We start from the raw sequence: 19642 nt of genomic DNA, 5'->3' as shown, positions 1-19642 counted from the left end.
CGTGTGCCATGGTGGTTTACTGCACCTATCAACCCATCACCTAGGTATTTAAAAAATATGGAACACTTCATGAATTTGCATGTCATACTTGTGCAGGGGCCCTGCTAATCTTCTCTGTATCGTTCCAATTTTAGTACATGTGCTGCCAAAGCGAGCACCTCACGTGTTTCTTATTGCAGTTTTTAAATATGGGTACTAGAACATTTAAAATTATATTTGAGGCTTATATTATCTTTCTGTTGAACAGCACTGTCTCTTTGAGTGATTTTTTGGATTTCCATGGAATAATTTGAAAATGACTGTATTAAATGATATACTTCTAAAGAAAAGTCTTGGGTCCAGTTACATTAATCCTCTCGAAGTTGTTAGTATACCTGAATGTATCCCTTATAAATAAAAGGATTATTGTCATAAGTACTAAACACCCTTCTGTTAACAGAAGTTTATTCATTTTCCTGGGAAATTCTTCTGCAATAAATAAAATGAAGTCAACATTTATGTCAGTTCTACTGGATGGAATATAACTGAATCCCTTTAAGAATTGGTATCAGGGTTAGCATTAGCTTGGATTTTGGACGAATCAAATGCAGTCATATTTTTAAATGTGCAGTTCTTTCTCAAAGGAGCTTTTGAATCTATGTCACATCGAGCCGTGGTATAATGAGGTTTTGTTGTCCCTGAGAGAGTGACTATTTTCAGAACTTAGGTGAACAGCTATTTGCAAGGCAGCCTTAGTAAATATGGTAGAAAAGAGGTTCATTTAAAAGGAGCTAGTTTAAGAACCACTTACTAACTGCCTGATCTCTGCTCAGTGTTAGTATTAACTGCACAAGCAAAACAAAAGAAATTAAAGGTGTGGTCCATGTCCTCGAAGTTCATCATCTGGCTCAGGAATTCCTAACTGGCATCTACATTCTGATGTATCTGATGAGATGTAAGGAGCGATTAATACCTTTTTAATAGCAGCTAAAGCACTAAACTTTGAAAATTATTTATTAAAGATCGCAGATCCAAAGTTACCTTGAGGAAACACCACTTCCACACATGTTCTGTTATGGGAATTGTGCATGGCTTGCAGGTATTCTTCCCTAAACCAGGGTCCCCAGCTCCTAAGCCAAAGACCAGCCACACAGAGCAGCAGGCAAGCCAGCGAAGTTTCATGTGTATTTACAGCTGATCCCCATCGCTGATGTTACCGCCTGAGCTCCGCCTCCTGTCAGATCAGCAGTGGCATTAGATTCTCACAGGAACACAAACCCTATCGTGAACGGCACATGCAGGTGATCTAGGTTGCGTGCTCCTTATGAGAATCTAATGCCTGATGACCTGAGGTGAACAGTTTCATCCCGAAACCATCCCCCACCCCCAGTCCATGGAAAAGTTGTCTTCCATGAAGCCAGTCCCTGGTCCCAAAAAAGGTTGGGGACCGCTGCCCTAAACCGTGGTTGGTGGCAATGTGTAGACACAGTGACTGTTGTTCCAAGGTATAGCCAAGGGGAAAGTTGAACCATGGTTGTAGTTGGGGAGGTTTCTGAGCTACAAGAAAGGTAGAGGATCCTTCAGAGATGTTATTTATAGAGTCCATTCTGTCTTCCTATATCAAATATTGAAACGTTTTCAGGAAGGGACCATGTGGGAAGTTTTTATAGAACAGATGGCCCTTGGTTTGGGTCCTAAAAGAACTTAGAGGATTCAGCTTGTAAAGTTAAATGAGGGGTACTTTAGAAGGGGAAATTTATGTGACTGAGGATATGTGGGGGGTTGAAAGGGGATTTATGAGTGGAAGAGAGAATACCTTATATTAATTTGAAAGATAATTGTTTCACAGATATAATTTTCTAACTGTTGCGCTAATTTGTTCTAGACCTTATTGTTCCCAAGGAACTTTGTGATGAGTCTATCTCAGAGTGTTTAATTGCCTGGAGCTTCCAGAGAATTGGCTATGCTTTTGGGGGAGGGAAGATAGGGTGGGGAGGTGATTGACCTTCTTGGGTAAAATCATTATTTGCCAGGTATCATTGTGGCCAGAGTTACTTATCTTGGCTTCATGTTGTATAAACACCATGCAATCATCTATGAGCTTAGCAACTCAAATAGGACAGTGAGTACTTTTGGGCTTGTGTATATAAAAATTAACACATCGCATTTGTCTAGAGTTTTGTGGTTTTTCAAAGGGACTTTCAAATGCTCACATTTAACATCTCCAACAATTCTTGTCTATTTATGGTTAAGGAAACTGAGGCCCAGAGAGTCTAGTGTCTTTCCCCAAAGTCACATGGGTAGTGGATGACTAGGCCAGAACTAGACTTAGCTCTTGCCTTCTCATCAAAGGTTCTATTCCCTGGTATGACACCCTCTCTCAGCAGGGACCCTGCTGACGGTGACTATGCGCTGATGGCTGGCGTCTCCTGAGTTCCTCGTACTCAGCCTGATCATGAGGAACTGACTCAGAGAAATGAGAGTCTGCTGATTCAGAGCTGGATATCCTTTCCCAGTCTTTCATTCCTAGCTTTCTCTTCTCCTAAATTGATTTCTGTCAACTCCCAAGCAGCTTTCTTAGTCGTTGTGGCTATCAGAACTCTTAGAGCACTTTAAGAGTCTTTCTCACTTAATTTACCAGCAATAAATGTATTGCATGGGAAACCTTTAATTTTAGCTATATTTTGGGTAGGTATCACTATTTTTTCCTGTCAAACCAAAACCGAAGGAGAACTGTCACTAACTTAATCTCTACATAGATTTCCTTTAATAATGCTCATTAACTTTGTTATTCTGTTATATACATTGACTTCCATTGAATGGATTTGTAGCAGGTCAAGAATGAGTGGGATACCAGTACGAAGGCTATTACGGTAGTCCTGGCAAAACACTGGACTTTGCTGGGCATGGTGGCTCACACCTATAATCTCAGTGCTTTGGGAGGCCCAGGCGGGCAGATTGCTTGAGCCCAGGAGTTTGAGACTAATCTGGGCAACATGGTGGAACCCCGTCTCTACAAAAAACACAAACATTAGCCAGGTATGGTGGTGCTTGCCTGTAGTCCCAGCTACTCAGGAGGCTGAGGTGGGAGGATTGTTTGAGCCTAGAGGTCGAGGCTGCAGTGAGGCATGATCTTGCCACTGCACTCTAGCCTGGGTGACAGAGCAAGACCCTGTCTCAAAACAAAACAAAACAAACAAAACACCAAATCCACCAGGCTTGGATTAGGGTGGTAGCAGTGGAGTTTGTGATGGAAGCTACAGTCTCTCCATTGGCAGGGGTTAAGAGGGAGCCAGGAGTGCCACGGGCTCCAGAGAAAACTTCTTGCCCAGCCTTCGTGTCACTAGTGTTGAGAGAAGAGAGGGCCTTCTGGCAAGATCTTCTCCCACACCTTGGGAGACCTGTTACTCCATCACCACATCTGCTTTGAGACTGTTGACACACTAATGTAATTTTCTTCTTTATCCTGTTTACAACTGTTTACACTGACAGCCTTTAAAAGACCAAAGCTTCTAGGGTTTTTTGTTTTTGTTTAAGTTTTTGTTGTTGTTGTTGTTTTTCAGAGACAGGGTCTTGCCCTGTTACCCGAGCCGAAGTGCAATGGTGTGGTCATAGCTCACCACAGCCTCAAATTCCTGGGCTCAAGTGATCCTCCCACCCCAGCCTCTTGAGTAGTTAGCATGACATGCATGCACCACCATGCTTGATTACTTTTAAATTTCTTATAGAGACAGGGTCTTGCTATGTTGCCTAGGCAGGTCTCAAACTTTTAAACTCAAGTGATCCTTCCACCTCAGCCTCCCAAAGTGCTGGGATTACAGGTGTGAGCTACCGCACCTGGCCCTTCTAGATTTTTTTCTTAATCCAAATCTTTACTCTCCATATAAGAGATGGATAATTAGGTAAGTTTCCCTCCCACTGAATATTCCCTATTGCTTACCCTTCCCCTGCTTCATCTTCTGCAATAGCACTCACCATTTGTTTTGGCACACTGAATATTTTTCTGAATTATTGATTTTCTTCTCCCACTATCATGTAAACTTCATAAAGGTGGCAGGGGTTTGGTTCAGTATCATCAGCATCCTGAACAGGGTCTGGCATATGAAATGTTTGAAAAGATGAAATGAGTGGAGTTTGAAGTCTTTAGATAGCACATTTTAAAAGCGAGTTCATAAATTATTCTACAAAAGCAATGAAATGCCTTTATAAACTGGAAGAATGTCAGATGTTCTTTGTTTTGTTTAATCCTATTTGGTGGCTTATGTAATTATAACACAGATTAATGAATAACTCTTAGTAATTCCAGAATTACCCTAATGGCAATAATAATATGTATTTGTATGATGCCATTTACAGTAGCCTGAATGAATTTTTTATTCCTCTGTGAGATAAATAGTTGTATCTCAATGTTACAAATGTTAAAAATTATAAATGCTTAAAAATGTTGTAAATGTGAGAGAGAAGCCTTTTCACAAAAACATTCCTCTCCAGGAAAACAGAGACCAGTCTAGTGTGGGACATAGGTGTGTAGTTGGTTAGTGCAAGGCGTATGAGAAGGCACAGAATGATGAGAAGGTTTTACCTTCATGCTGATGAGGTGGCTCAATTGTCAGTAGTAGTTTTGGGCATGTGAGCTGCTGCTTCTCAATTCTGACAGCATTTTAGGGGACTGGACTTTGTACAGTTCTGCATTGCCTGCTGAGGAATCCAGGCATCAGCAACAGAAAGTTCCAAAGCATTAACAGAAGATTTCATTATGTTATAGCTGCACATCCAAATCAAAGGGAGCTGGAGATAGCCAAGAATTGTCTGCTAGGTAGTTTTCAGACATGCATCTCATGAATTAAATAATTTTAGTTCTGATGTGGAGATTGGGAGCACTGAAAAGTGGCACTACCGTAGAGCAGTTTTCTGTGAAGTAGGTAGAGTAAGCAAATGTGTTAAATAAGAATTTCTGCAAGAACTCTTCCAGATACCTTCTACCTTACTTGATAACATGGTGTCCTGATCACATGATTTGCAGAGAATGAGAGATCTGTGAATGATTACCGAGATGATGGCCCCAACCCAGTAGCTCAACTTCCAACTTCTTAAGCAGCTCTGGACTACCGATACCTTTCATAGGTCCAAATGCTAGTGACAACCTGGCTGGAAATTAAAGTTAAACTTTAAAAGTTATGTAATATTTTGTTGCTGATGTGTTTCTAACTTTTGGCTGTCTTAAAAATAACCCTATAGCTGCTCTTAATTTCAGGGGAATTAATGATTTTATGATTATAATTTAATCATGGGGATGGGTTGTAAAAATCATACGTAAGGAAAATAGGTTGTCGATTGAGTTATGATATTGGAACTTTAAACAAAAAAGTCATGAAAGTCTTTGTCCAAATTGCCAGTTATCTCCCTGATTCTAGGAAGGTTGAATCATTTTACCGAGACAAATAGATACGCAGTGCCTTTTCTTTTGGGCAGAGAGTTACACTGCCGGCCTGACCTGGCCTCCTCTTTTTGGTGTTAACGTTTAGATATGAAATAGTTACAAACACAGCTTTATTGTAGCTCTTCTGGGCCGCTGTTTTGTTTATCAGGTTGGGGATTTCCTGGAGCCTTCACTTTCTTTTCCTTATCTCTGTATTGTCTGGATGCTGGTACCTGGTCAGATAGCCTTTCAGTAGCACTTTTTCAAAAAAACGTATAATATGTGTACTACAAAAATTCCTCTCATTGTTATGTATATTGCATTGCTGCTTGGTACTAAACAAAGTTTCCAAATAAAGGGAAATTGTGAAGCTTTGTTTAAGATACTTTAAGAGGGTAATGGCTACGGCTATATACTTTTGCTGGTTTTTATAAATATTAATGATAGCAATTATGTTGAAGGAAAAATAGTGTGAGTCGAACTGCACCCTTCCAGGGTTAGTGCTTTGCTTTTCCTTTCAGCTGTCAGAGATTGTTTTGCCTCTGACAATTCTCTTGAAATAAAGCTTGCAGAATTATTACAGATTAAGGAAATTAAGTGACCATTAATGGCAAGAATTTTTTTTAAAAAGTTTTACCCATTGTTTGTAAATAATACGTGCCTATTATTAGAAAATTCAAAAATATAAAAGAATTTTTAAAAAGCATCCTGATCGTGGCTACTCAAAAGCATTCTGATATTGTTTTTCTATGCTTTCTTTTTTCTGTTTTCCGATATTTCCTTTTTCTACATTTAGTTTTTAAAAGCATACTTGTTATCAAACTGCATATGCAATTTTTATCCCGTTCTTTTTATTTAACATAAGAATTTTCTATGTTTCACAGATTTTATGAAGATGTGCCACTCATTCACTGATTCTTTGAGTAACTGGGTGCCTTTTCTCTGTGCTCTGGGTGCCAAATGCTTTGCTTTTTAAAATATGGAGACATGGGAGTAGAAAATCATCTAGATTATAATTAGGAACTGCACATCTTCCTGAATTTCCATGTAACTTTGATCTGGATCTGAAAGTTAAATTATTTCCCAGGTAGTTCCACATTTTAAGTCAAAACAATAATACTGATTGATTTTTATTGTATGTTTAAGCTAACTTCATATGGATTTAAAAATATACATACATACATATATATATATATATATCTCACTCTGCTAGGAGTCTGTCCCCAGCTGAAGTGCTGGACGGGCAGTAGAGGGCAGAGCAGAATCCTGGGGAGGCGGTGGGGGCTGGTGCGCCCGGCTTCTGCACACGGATTGTTTACAGGGGTGAGTGAGTAGGGCAGGGTTCATGGCAAGGTGTCCGACAAGATACTTAGTCACTCACAAAGCACATGACTTGGGCCTTGTCCTCAGAGGACCGAATTAGTGAGAATCTAAACATTTTAGGTGGCACGGAATATGAGATGTAGAAGAAAGAATTTGACTTATCAGCCAGTGATATCCAATTGCCTTCTCCTTTACTCCTTCCCAGATCTGTCCCAGTGGTCAGGCGCAGACGTGGTATGAGGACAAGCAGGGTGGGCCCGCTCGTGAGCAAGCATGCCTGGATTTAAGGCCTGACTCTGCCACTGACAAACCGTATACCTTGGGCCAGTTCATTAACCGTCCTGTGCTTCATTCTCCTCATCTGTTAAGAGAAGATATTACTACTGCCTACTTCCTATGGTTAAATGAAACACATGGAATAACGCTTGGCACATAAAAGAGCACTCAGTGGATCTACCTAACTACCAGTGTTTTCTACCCTATATGTCTGAATTTGTATATATTGACAAATTTCCTTAGCACTGAGCTCATCAGATGAGTTTAGATGGCCTTAGGGTAGGTGTGTTACTGCTTGATTGCACACTGAACTGTTACTGTGAGGATGGCCTGCTGCTTAGCTAGCTATTAGGAACTATCCATGGTCACGTTTCTGAAAACAGCCAAGTATTGACAGACTTGGTTCCGATCCTGGATCTGTCTCCAAAGCCCATTCCCCTAAAGCAGACTGCTTCAAAAAAGCTTTCACACCCCCTTACCTTAATCTACTTGCTCTAGGCTAGGAGGAGGACCTATTTTGTTTTGAATAAACTTTGATTGAATTATAATATACAAAACAGTGTACATATTCGGGTTGCTGTGTCTTCACAGTACCAGTACTGGGATCAAGAAACAGCATCCCATAACCTTCTTGTGTCTTTCTGGGACCATGCTTTGAAGTCTCTGGTAGAAAGATTTGTGATCATTTGTTCTTGTGCAAGGAGGAGGCATTATGGAAGATAGGGAATTACCCTGATAAAGAGGAGGATCAGTTGTGATGCTGTGGATCTTAAACCGCCCCCACTCCCTCCCGTCCTGTATTTATTTCTCCGTTTTTTTTCATTAATGTAATGCGAGTATCAGAGAAAGAGGGATTGTGGGTTTTTTTTTTCTTTCAAGATTGGACATAGTGAGAGGAGAAAGATTCTTTATTGCAAGATTCATTAAATGAGAATAATTGGAATGGACTTTTTAGGGAGCTGTATTAAGTCTTAGATTTTTCTCCTCCAGACTACGTTTCTCAATTGTTGCTTTTGAGTTAATTTTTCATTACATATCATGATCATTGCTTTTCATCATGTGAAGAATGTAACGTCAAGGAATTACAGAAATGCATGAATACTTACCTAGAAACTTTCATGACTTTAATTCTCCCAACTCTAAATTAGGCATGGGAATGGGCTTTTTCTCAGATGTCAAATCTTGGATTGGAGGTGGGTCCTGGCAGCACTGCATCCGAAGGTTTTGGAGAGGAGTCTGGCATCACAGGAGATAGAGTTGTGATTGATTAGAGATTTTGGCCACAGGGAAAACAGGTCTTGAGTACCAGATACTTGCCTTTGATGATCTAAATGATACTGTGCTATTTATTGATTCTTAAACTTGGTACTCTTCTGTAGGACCACTTAATACCTGGTATATCAGATTGGAAACAGTACAAATAGCAGCTTTAAAAAATTGAAGTAGTAGTCTCCCTTCCTTACATGTACCACATGGATTCATCATGCTTTCATACTTCTGTGGTCCTCCCTTCCAGTGTCTTAGAAAAAGTTCATCAGTATTGTGAAAGTAGCAGCGGTGGCAGCAGCAGCTCCAGTCAACAACCTATTGAACTGCATGTGGAATGTGGGAATCTAGTCAGTGATTGCAGACACTTTTGTAAATGTGTAAACTTTGGATAACCTGAATTATTTTCTACGATACATGGATGAACTGTAGAAAGGAAATAGATAACTTGGCCATGTGTAGGGTTACAAATACAGTGGATAATAAATTGTAATATGCATAGTATTTAATATTTAGGAGCAGGCACCCAGCATGATAATGAATAACAGTGTGAATACTTCTATAAGTGTATGATTCCATTTTAGGAAAGAGAAGATTGAGGAAAAAAGGGAGACTGAATTGAGGGAGAGAACAGACTCTTAAGCATAAAAGATCTACACATACCTCCTCTTAGTTACTCTCTGAGTTGCTCTCATGTCTCAGAAGAGTGGTTGTGAGGATACCATTATGCTTTTTCCACTTACTGAAGAAATTGTAGAGCTCCTATTTAAACGTAAGGAAATTTGAAGTCATATAGAGACATCCCCCTTTAAATATAATAGTTGTGGTTTTGTTTTTCATTTCTACTTTACTACATTTTATCAGATTTTGAACTGTGGAATTAAGGCTTATTAGCCGAGTAACAGAGGAAATGGCATTTTCACTTTTAAAAAAATCTAAAAATCCTTTCTGTTAAGATATCATGTTGGTCTCACTGATTGGAGTAATCACATGATATTAAAAGCCTCTATGGGAGCTTTTGCTGTAGTAAACGAGGGAAAGGGAGAAATGGAGTGTGAGTGTACAAGCAACGTCCTGATCAGACTGTATGCATCTGATTATCTGACTATGAAAGAAGCACACTGCTTGTGACAGTTAGATTCATATCATAGTTTTCTTGTTTTGTTTCGTTTTTAGATGGAGTCTCGCTGTGTCGCTCAGGCTGGAGTGCAGTGGCGTGATCGTGGCTCACTGCAACCTCTGCCTCCTGAGTTCAAGCGATTCTCCTGCCTCAGCCTCCTGAATAACTGGGACTATAGGCATCCACCACCACACCTGGCTAATTTTTTTGTATTTTTTTTAGTAGAGATGAGGTTTCACCACATTGGTCAGGCTGGTCTCAAACTCCTGACCTCAAATGATCCGTCCACCTCAGCCTCCCAAAGTGCTGGGATTATAGGCGTGAGCCACTGCGCCTGGCCCATATCATAGTTTTAATGCAAATATTTAGTGTTATTAAACCAATTGGAAAGTATCTGTTGGACATCTAAAAGGGATAAAACCTGCATGAGGTACAAAAATGAATGTTAAGACCCAGACTAATATGCAAAGAATTTATAATCTAGTTAGGATCATAGAAGTATTATACACTTTTTTTTTTTTTTTTTTGAGACAGGGTCTCTCTCTGTTGTCCAGGCTGGAGTGCATTGTTGCGGTTGTAGCTGACTGCAACCTTAAACTACTGAGCTAAGTGATCCTCTCACCTCAGCTTCCTGAGTAGCTGGGACTACAGGTGCATGCCACCACTCCTGGCTCATTTTCTAAGTTTTTGTAGAGATGAGGTCTTGCTATGTTGCCCAGGCTGGTCTTTAAATCCTGCTTCAAGTAGTCCTCTCGCCTTGACCTCTCAAAGCACTGCAATTACAGGCATGATCTACAAGTGTTTTTTATAGTGCTTGCATAAGTAATCTTTTGGTTCTCTGTTAAAAAGAGAAAGTGACTTTAAAGGCAGTTTATGGGAAGAAAGAACTCATGATCAGTGGCCATGGCAGTTAAGTTTTAAGTTCAAAATGTGTTCCTCTTGGGAAAAAGAATTCATTTTCTTCTAATCTGGTTTTATCTTGATACTATCAATTTAGCATGTGCCGCAGAGAATTCAAGTTGTCGTACGTGTGTTGCAATTTTTATTTCTCAGGAGAAGGTGAATTTCAGCTATTTTTTAAGTTCATGTTGAAGGAATTTTAGGGATTATATATATAAGAACGTCTGAAGGTAATTGAAGGCCCTGCCATGACATTAGTTTTTCTCACACTTGTGGAGTGAAATGTATGGATACCATATATTAAAAGTAATGGCAAAAACCGCAATTACTTTTACAGCAACCTAGTACAAAGGTACATTTACAAATTGCTGAAGCCCAAGGACCAGACAAGGGTTTATCAGATTTTAGGAATCCGTTAATGTTTTCTTCACCAAATTCCAGGACTGAAAAAGGAAAAGAATTGGGGCAATCCCTTGTAGTTTTGTGTGTAAAGATTTGACCTATATTCCAAGGATCTTGATTTTTATTTCTAATAAAAGAAAAATGTTTTCTTTGTGAACCCACAGAATCCTATTGATTCTGTAGCATTGTTCTCCTTTTTCAGATGAAGTATATTAGTGTCAGAAGTCAAAATTGAGCTCCTTTTGTCCTCAGGTTGGGCTTTCTCATTTGAATATGCCTAGGAATTCAGTGCAAGAGTTCTGAGGGTTTATGGCTGCTCGTTATCATTACTTTTTTTTCTTGTATTAAAGCAAGGATACATCCCTAATCTGCGTCCCACCTCCCCTTGTCATCTATACATTAAGTCCTACGTTTAGCTGTTGTGGGTAACCATCCCTCACTTGCTGTGGGTAGAATTTTGCAAGATTGCAGAGTAAGACCTGTCAGCTGACACTGGCTCACATGAGAGCCATTAAGAGGGTGGTGTGGCCAATGTCAGAGCAACCTTGCAGCTGAAGGCAAGTCACTGCATTGCCCAGAGCCATATGAACAGGTCTTGTGACCAATTAATCGACTACTACATAATCTCCAGCTAGGGAGCACAGATGGAGTGAGTCAGTCCAAGCTGCTCAACCTGTTAAGTGTCTTGTCTTTGCTAACTGGAGTGTAAGCTTAGGAACAAAAGTAGGACTTGTCTATGTTTGTAATAGGATTGCAGACAGCGTGTTTTATGATGTGATAGATGGATCTGACTTCCTAAATTTTGGCAGGCTTAATTTATGTAACAGATGAATGCTCCACCTTTTTTTTTTTTTTTTAACCTGTGAAAGGGGAAATTAGTACACTGCTGCCAAGTAGCTTTTCTTACATACTGTAAAGGGAGTGAAATGATTGTTTAGAACTGCTGGTCATTACGGAATATTCCTCACGTAACAAAGGAACTTCAGGATTTGTCTCCAAGTCCATGTTGATGGTCAGGATAAACTGGAAGAACATTAAACCGCTCAGGAGATGTGTGGCGGCACAGCGAAGACCACAAACCAGCCAGGGAACTGGCAAGACTCTGCCAGATGTGTGAGTGATGCCGTTCCTGGTGCTGGGAGGATTTACAGGGCGCTTTTATGCACAAAGATTAAAAAACACACCGGGGTAGACAGGAGCACTGACCACACGGAACTCGACAACAGGTTTGAAACTTTAGTCCTATTTCAAAATCTCAGATAATTTTGTATTTAATTTACTGTGTACTATAAGGGGATAGAATTGTATTGATCTGAAAGTTGTTGTTTCTCGTAAGTGCTTCTAAGTAGGAGAAATGGGGTTATTGGTGGGTGTGCGGAGTCAAGTCCCTTCTCTTACAGAAAAGATGTAAGCCTGGGTATTTTTTAGTGACTATGGTGACTCCACTACCCATCTGTTTTCTTCTTTTCATTACCTCTACTGGAGCCAACTTACAAGAAATGTTTACATCTTTGTCCCTTGAAACTTGGATGAAACTGTTCACAGTAATTATCAGGAAAAAAAGGTGCAGTCCTGAAGTACCAGCACAGTTAGTAGACGGGGCTCAGGCCTGGGCATTCTCACTTCATAGTCTGCATGGTGACCAGGTGGTTGTGCTTTTCCAGTTGGAAGCAGGGTGGTCAGAGAGACCCAGTCTTCCTCTGGAAGACCCTTTCCATGAGGAGGATGTTATGAACAGCAACTTTTAATAATGGAGCTTGTCTAAAAAGAATAGCATACTTGTAATATTCTTTTTGGTTTATTTCATCCACTTTGGAAGAATGTATTAATTTTATTATTAGTGGTACTTAATTGAAACTCTATTTGCAAAGTATTTTATTGCATATCAATAAAAACAAAAAACTGTTTTGAGAATTACATTTCATTCCAATTTCTTCCATAGATAGATAGTAAGGAGAGCTAAAGGTTAATGATTAGTGTAAAAACAAGTTTATAAGTTCATTTAACCTGGGCATGGTGGCTCAAACCTGTAATGCAAACACTTCGGGAAACTGAGGTGGGAGAATCACTTGAGCCTAGGAGTTCACGACCAGCCAGGGCAACATATCAAGATCCCATCTCTACAAAAAAATTTAAAAATAATTAGCAGGGCATGGGGGCATGCATCTGTGGTGCCAGCTACTTGGGAGGCTGAGGTGGGAGGATCACTTGAGCCCAGGAGTTACAGCCTGCAATGAATTGTGATTTTTACCACTACACTCCAGCCTGGGCAACTGAGCAAGACCCTATCTCTTTAAAAATAATAATAATAAAATAAATTCACTTAAAACATTTTTTTCCTACAGAAATTTTCTCAAAATTAACATGTCTCATCAACTGTTTATCCCATAAGTATGTTTCTTAGTTTGGTTAAAAATAATCAGGATATAGTTTTTGTCATGTAAAAATCTTTGTCATTTTAAAATAGAAACTTAATAAAACAGGGCAACAGAGTGAGACCTCCATCTCTAAAAAAGAAAAAAGAAACTTAATAAAATGGGATGTAGTCCATCACAGTGTAAGCGCACAGTAGGCTGGAGAGTGAGAAAGAAGTGAGGAACTTATTTTACAAGTGTTAGGTCACATGCTCTTCATTCAGTTAAAGAGATCTGTTTGTAGAGGAGGAGGTAATGATATGGTACACTAGAAAAATACATTTGAGTGTTCAGAGAAGAATTTCACTTTTATACTATCTGTTTTTATCTGTTTCTTATCAAGAAAGGGCAGCTGAGTGATAGGAGAGAGTAACGGAGTGACGCTCAAGTTTATCTGAATCTTGATCCCTAGCCCTGGGTCCTACCCAGGAGCCTCTAACCCTGGGCCAGTCTCCAGGCTTTTCTTAATCTCACTCTCAACTGCTAAACTATGTAATTGGCTGGGATTATTTTAAAAATTCTTTTTTCTTCTGAGATTCTTAGATGTAGTAGTAGGGCCTTCTGTATTCCCTATTTTTGTTATTCTATAGAATTCTAGATCCCCAGATAGTTATTTAGGATGAAAGGTGAGGAGTGAATGTCCACATAAGAAAATAATATGCAGGGCCAGTTTTTTAAAAACCTCTAACATTTTTGATATGAGCTGCTGCTTCTCACCTTCAAAGTGACGCCTTAAACTTTAACATTTTCATACCTGTTATCCTCTTTCCTTATTTTAACTTCCTTTAGATTTACTTCTGTAATGCTGAGAATTTTTTTTAGAACTTTGTACAATGATGACATATATTTGTCAATTAACTGGAATTCATCTCTAGTCAGATGATGTACTGTGGTAGACCTCACCCGCTTTCTATTCTCCTTACTACAATCTTGGAAACATTGCTTACTTGCAGTCTTGTGCTTGGTTTCCAGAACTTCTTTAGGACTTGGGCCAACTTGAGGGTAGAAGCGAATTATTGACAGGCGCTTGCACTGAAGGACCTGGCTCCAGAGTGCTCATGAGTTATCTGTTTGTCCAAGTCATGTGGCAGTCAAGTAGGTAGGACTTCCAATCTCTTTTTGCTCTTTGATATCTTAACTCAATCGTTCCAAGTGGCCTTCTTAGTTCAGCACACTGACAAGCAGGGTTTTTTTTTTTCTTCTTCTTCTTCTCATGATGTTCCAGTAACTGAAACGGTGAAGAGAAAGATTCCCCAATTACAATAGAATCATGTCGTATATGTGATGACGGCCACAGTGTAAAACAGACGGAAACAGTGCAGAAAGAAACATGTTGGTTGTCTCATTGTGGTTCATGTAGCATGACACATTTCAGGATAGGAGTTGTCCTCTGCATCTCCATTTCCATTCCCCCCAACCTCTATGAAGGCAGATGTTGGGGTTCAATTCATTTCACAAAATTGTAGCGTCAACAAAAAACTACTAAGTTTGATGAGAGGCGTCTTAAATGGCATGTCAGTAAAAATTCCTTGCTAAAACTCCCTTCAAATCTAGTGACTCTTTGCTGGGCACAGTGGCTTTCATGCCTGTAATCCCAGCACTTTGGGAGGCTGAGGTGGGCGGATCACTTGAGGTCAGAAGTTCGAGATCAGCCTGGCCCAACATGGTGAAACCCCATCTCTACTAAAAATACGAAAATTAGCCAGGTGTGGTAGCAGGCACCTGTAATCCCAGCTCCTTGAGATGCTGAAGCAGGAGAATCACTTGAACCTGAGATGCAGAGGTTGCAGTGAGCTGAGATCATACCACTGCACCCCAGCCTGGGCAACAGAGCAAGACTCCATCTCAAAAAAAAAAAAATCTAGTGACTCTTAAATATGATGCCAGGTATATGGTATCATCCTCATGTAATTGCTTCCAATCCTCTTTCTTAAGAAATATTGACTATAGCAAAGCCGCCAACAACTTTTGAGTTTTTCAAACTTTCCCAGCAAATTAGCAAACAAAATCCACAGGGCTGTTTAAATGAGAAATCTGGGACTTGCCAAACGTATCTGTGAATCATTGTTGCTCTGGTGGCAAGAGAAAACTTGCCATGTCTTTCAAGTATACCCCTTACACACTGAAAAGGAACTGAAACAGAGCACTTCAGAGTCAATTGTGCTTTACAGTTTCATATCTTGACATTTCATATCTTGACATTTGATTTCAGAAGAAATTCTCTGTACTGCTTTGGAATCACCAGGATGATTCTAAATGAGTATAGATATTCATCTTAGATACATTTGTAGATGAGATAGTTCTATTAAAAAAGGGAACTCCTTAGATTGTCTGTGGTAGTTACTTAACAAGAAAGTAAGTACAGAAACTTGAGTGCATTTTTTCCCTGGTGAGCTGCTTCACATAGATAAGCTCACCATGATTTTATGACTAGTCTTTATTTATAGCAGTTGGGATTACTGACTAGGAAATATAAAAATAGTTACAGATTTAGAGAGAGATATGCTAAGGCAACAGACCAAAGAATTCTGAAGAGTATAATAAAAGGTCATTAAAAGTAAGTGTAATGCAGGTTTGCAGGAGTGGAAAGAATGTTTCTCACTGCCTGTGGCTCCTGGAAACAGTGTGAAAACCGCTCTACCCTGATGCTACTTAATAGAAAATGTAGCAGTTGGACAGGTTGAATGAAGTGGGTAGAGAGAAAAAACAAACCCTAGTCAGCTGATGGTCTTGTGCTTTGTGACAAGCTTCACAGAGAGGTCGTAAATGGTTGGGTGTGACTCTGATGCGTTGTGTATTGCGGTCACACGTTCTTCTGGGCTTCCTGCATTCCTTCCCTTTTTACTGATTTTTATGTACCATGAGAATTTTTCTTTGACTAGTTAGAAGAGTTTATTTCTGCTGGCTGAGGGTAGAGATTTTGAGACGTAATTCCAGACTGATAAGAGTGAATGAATCAAGGAATGCAGTGTCATGTCTGATTTAGGGTTCAAGAACATTTGTCTTTTCCCTCTGAGGATACATCACTTACTAGGAATAAATCAGCAATCTTAATATAGGAGATTTTCTTAGAGGCTAACAACTGACATCAGCTTTTGTCTGGGTCATATTTGGATAAGCTTTGATGACATAACAGGGTAAAGCACTTGTTATTAGTCACCATAGCTAACTCTGTCCAGAATGACAGTGTTCCAGGCAGAAGATGAGGTTAATCCAGCTCTGGAGTCTTCTGAAGCCTTTTTTCCTCAAGTTCCGCTCAGCTCTGTGCTGAAGTGGAATGCTGGCTGAACTGGTACCCCCCACCATCCCTGGTTCTCCTGTTATGACTCCTGTGGTGAGTCAGGCTCTGGCTTAGCCTTATCCTTTTATTGTTATAGTAACAAAAGCCAAATAATTGCTGAACAGTGATGTAGCAAGCCCTGGTGGGAATTGGCGAGAGCAATAACTTGTGACCCATCTAAGATTATAACTGTCAAAAGTCACCAAAGAGAATCCAGCCTGTGGGTTATAAAAACACCAAGGTTCCTGGGAATTTTCTTCTCTTTTATGAGTTCCCAAGGGGATATTGAGGTATCAGGTGTACATCCATCCATCAGCCTTATGTCTTTAAGGGTTTAAGAAAGGTTTTTTAAAAAACTACTTTAGGTTTTTACAGAACCAATGTGAATGAAAATCCTTTTTTCTCACTATGCCATATCCTTTCACTTTCATGCCTCACCCTGTCCAAAGACAGAAAAAGGAACTTAGTTGACTTAAGCTATTTTTCCACTTACTAATTTTCAGCTCTAGCATATGAGAACCTAGACTTAATGCCAGATAAAATGGAAGGGCCTTTGACTTGGGGATCTTCTCTACCCTGATTTTATGATCTGAGGGTCTTCTCTGCCTTGAAATCACTGTCTTTGGGAACATCATATCATCTCTCTGTTTTTGTTTTCTAAATAATAATAATAGTAGAATGGAATGGTGTTTCCTGAGCCTCAACTTCAGATCCACTGAACCAAATTCCTGGCGGTAGAGCTTGTGAAGCTTTGTTGATTACATACATACACACACACACACACACACACACACACACACACACACAAAACTTCTGGGGTAATTCTAACGATGAGCCAAACAACTTGGGAACCAGTGGACAGGTAGTGTCTGACATCCCTTCCAGCTAACATTCTGATAATCTGTGAGTGATCCATGAGTCCTGAAGTTAGAGAAATTTAAAAGCTGGGCTTTGGGTAATCAAGGGAATCAGAAATAGCTCAGTGGTAATCTTTTTCCACGTGAGCGAACAAGCCACGTGGGTGTTTGAGGAAGTACATTTTCAACAGAGGGAACAGGAAGTACAGAGATCTTAAGGCAGGAACATGCCTGGTGTGCATCCTAAAAAGAAGAATATTGCCTTAGGGCAAAGATGATTTGGATTCAGAAAGGAAACGATCCTTCGTGGGAATGTGAATGGGGTGGAGGTGTGCTGGTGGATGGTCTAGCAGCTGCACACTGTGATATGAGAGGGAGGCAGAGGTTGCTGCCCCTAATATCTTTCCCACTGGACCTTGCTTGATAGCTGAAACTCCTATTATTAAATTCTCATTGCTTTGTATTTAAGCATTGTTCTCTCTAGGCAGTAGCTAATACCTTACTGTGAACTATCTCAGGGGAACATTCCTGTCTGTCAGTAGGAGCAAGACCACATGTGACAGGTGGGTGCCTTCTGTGGAGCAGTGTGTGAGGACTGACCCTCCTTTTTCCAGCCAGGTGACTAGAACAAGGAGGAGACGGCCTGTAATTCTGCTGAACAGAGACAGACTTGATAGCCATATCTGAAGCTCGAGTTATGTGTCCTTGGTTCTCATCCTTACAGGGTGTTCTATAGCTGACCGTAACAGACAAAAGTGATCTTCAGAAAATAGTCCTGTCACAAATTTTTAAATGAGTGCTTATTCCTGAAAGTTTCTAAATTTTAAAAGTTCCTTTGATGACTGAAATTAAAATAATTTTTTGCTTTAAAAAAATTTTTAGAGCAATTTTAGGTTCACAGCAAAATTGAGCAGAAAGTACAGAATTCCCACGTACACCTTGCCCCCACAGTATCAGCATCCCACACCACAGTGATATATTTGTTACCATTGAGGAATCTATATTGACACATCTTTATCACCCAAAGTCCATAGTTTGCATTAGGGTTCATTCTTGGTGTTGTATATTCTATATGTTTTGACAAAAGTGTAATGACATGTATCCACTATTCGTACTAGATAGTTTCACTGCCCTAGAAATCCTCTGTGCCTTGCCCGTTCATCCCTCCCTCTCCTCTAGCCCCAGGCAACCACTTGTCTTTTTACGGTCTCCGTAGTTTTGCCTTTTCCAGAATGTCATTTGATTAGAATCATACAGTATGTACCCTGTTCAGATTGGCTTCTTTCACTTAGAAATATACATTCAAGGTCCCTTCATGTCTCTTCATAGCATGGTAGTTCATTTCCTTTTTAGCACTGAATAATATTCCGTTGATTATCTCTTTGTGTACTGAAGGATGTCTTGGTTGCTTCTATGTTTTGGCAATTATGAATAAGGTTCCTCAACTCATTTGGATAAATAACAAGGAGTCCCATTGCTGGACTGTAAGGTAAGAGTATGTTTGGTTTTGTAAGAAACTGACGAACTCTTCCAAAACAACTCCACCACCAGCAATGGATGAGAGTTTCTGTTGCTCCACATCCCCACTAGCATTTGACATTGTTAAGTGTTCCAGTCTTTGGCCATTCTACTAGGCATGTAGTAGTATTTCTTGTTTAAATTTGTGTTTCTCTAATGACATACAACGTGGATCAACTTTTCATATGCTTATTTGCCATTTATATTATCTTTGGTGAGGTGTCTATTCAGGTCCTTTGCCCGTTTTTTCATCAGTTGGTTTGATTTCTTACTGAGTTTTAAGTGTTCTTTATTTTGGATAAAACAGTTCTTTATCAGATATATTTTTTGTGAATATTTTATCTCAGTCTGTGGCTTGTCTTCCCATTCGCTTGAAGTGTCTTTATTAGAGCAGAAGTTTTTAATTTTAATGAAGTCCAGCTTCTCAATGATTTCTTTCATGGACCACGCCTTTGGTGTTGTATCTAAAAATCCTTTGCCATGCCCAAGATTGTCTATATTTTCTCCTGTGTTATCTTCTGTGAGTTTAGTAGTTTTGCTTTTTACACTCAGGCTTGTAAGCCATTTGGGGTTAATTTTGTGAAGGACGTAAGGTCTATGTCGAGATTGTTTTTTTTTTTTTGTACCTGGATGTCCAGTTATTGCAGCACCATTTGTTGAAAAGACTGCCTTTGCTCCATTGTGTTACTGTTGCTCTTTTGTCAAATATCGATTTATATTTATGTGGATTTTTTTCTGAAGTCTCTATTCTGTTCCATTGATCAGTTTCCCTATTGTTTTGTTAATGCCACACTTGCTCCTTCTCCTCCTCTTCTTCTTCTTCCTCCTCCTTCTCCTCCTTCTTTTAAGAGGTGGAGCCTCACTCTGCCCAAGCTGGAGTGCAGGTTT

At 39.7% G+C, this 19642-nt stretch overlaps 1 protein-coding gene and 1 non-coding gene across 9 annotated transcripts in view; one reads left to right on the top strand and one right to left on the bottom strand.

Moving 5' to 3' along the window:
- FNIP2 (folliculin interacting protein 2) overlaps positions 1–19642 on the top strand; it is a 137570-nt gene that overhangs the window by 26657 nt on the left and 91271 nt on the right. For 3 of the 8 annotated variants that reach the window (XR_001902992.3, XM_009207784.4, XM_031664197.1), the window contains exon 1: positions 9662–11911. The exons of 2 other annotated variants lie outside the window; for them this stretch is intronic. Coding sequence is in view for 5 of the 6 variants with exons in the window: in XM_009207784.4 (XP_009206048.1) it covers positions 11736–11911 (176 nt within the window). In the remaining variant the exon portion in view is untranslated. Of the gene's footprint in view, positions 1–9661; positions 11912–19642 lie in introns of those variants that run through there. 3 more of the 8 variants (XM_009207781.4, XM_009207779.4, XM_017959158.3) reach the window with 2 other exon arrangements.
- Positions 52–158, bottom strand: LOC116274404. Its single transcript, XR_004183008.1, has one exon. It is a non-coding gene; the product is annotated as a U6 spliceosomal RNA (small nuclear RNA).

Source organism: Papio anubis, chromosome 3, assembly GCF_008728515.1.
Source record: "Papio anubis isolate 15944 chromosome 3, Panubis1.0, whole genome shotgun sequence".
NCBI lineage: Eukaryota > Metazoa > Chordata > Mammalia > Primates > Cercopithecidae > Papio > Papio anubis.
Note: the sequence above shows the minus strand (reverse complement) of the source record. Positions and strands in the feature narration are given on the sequence as shown.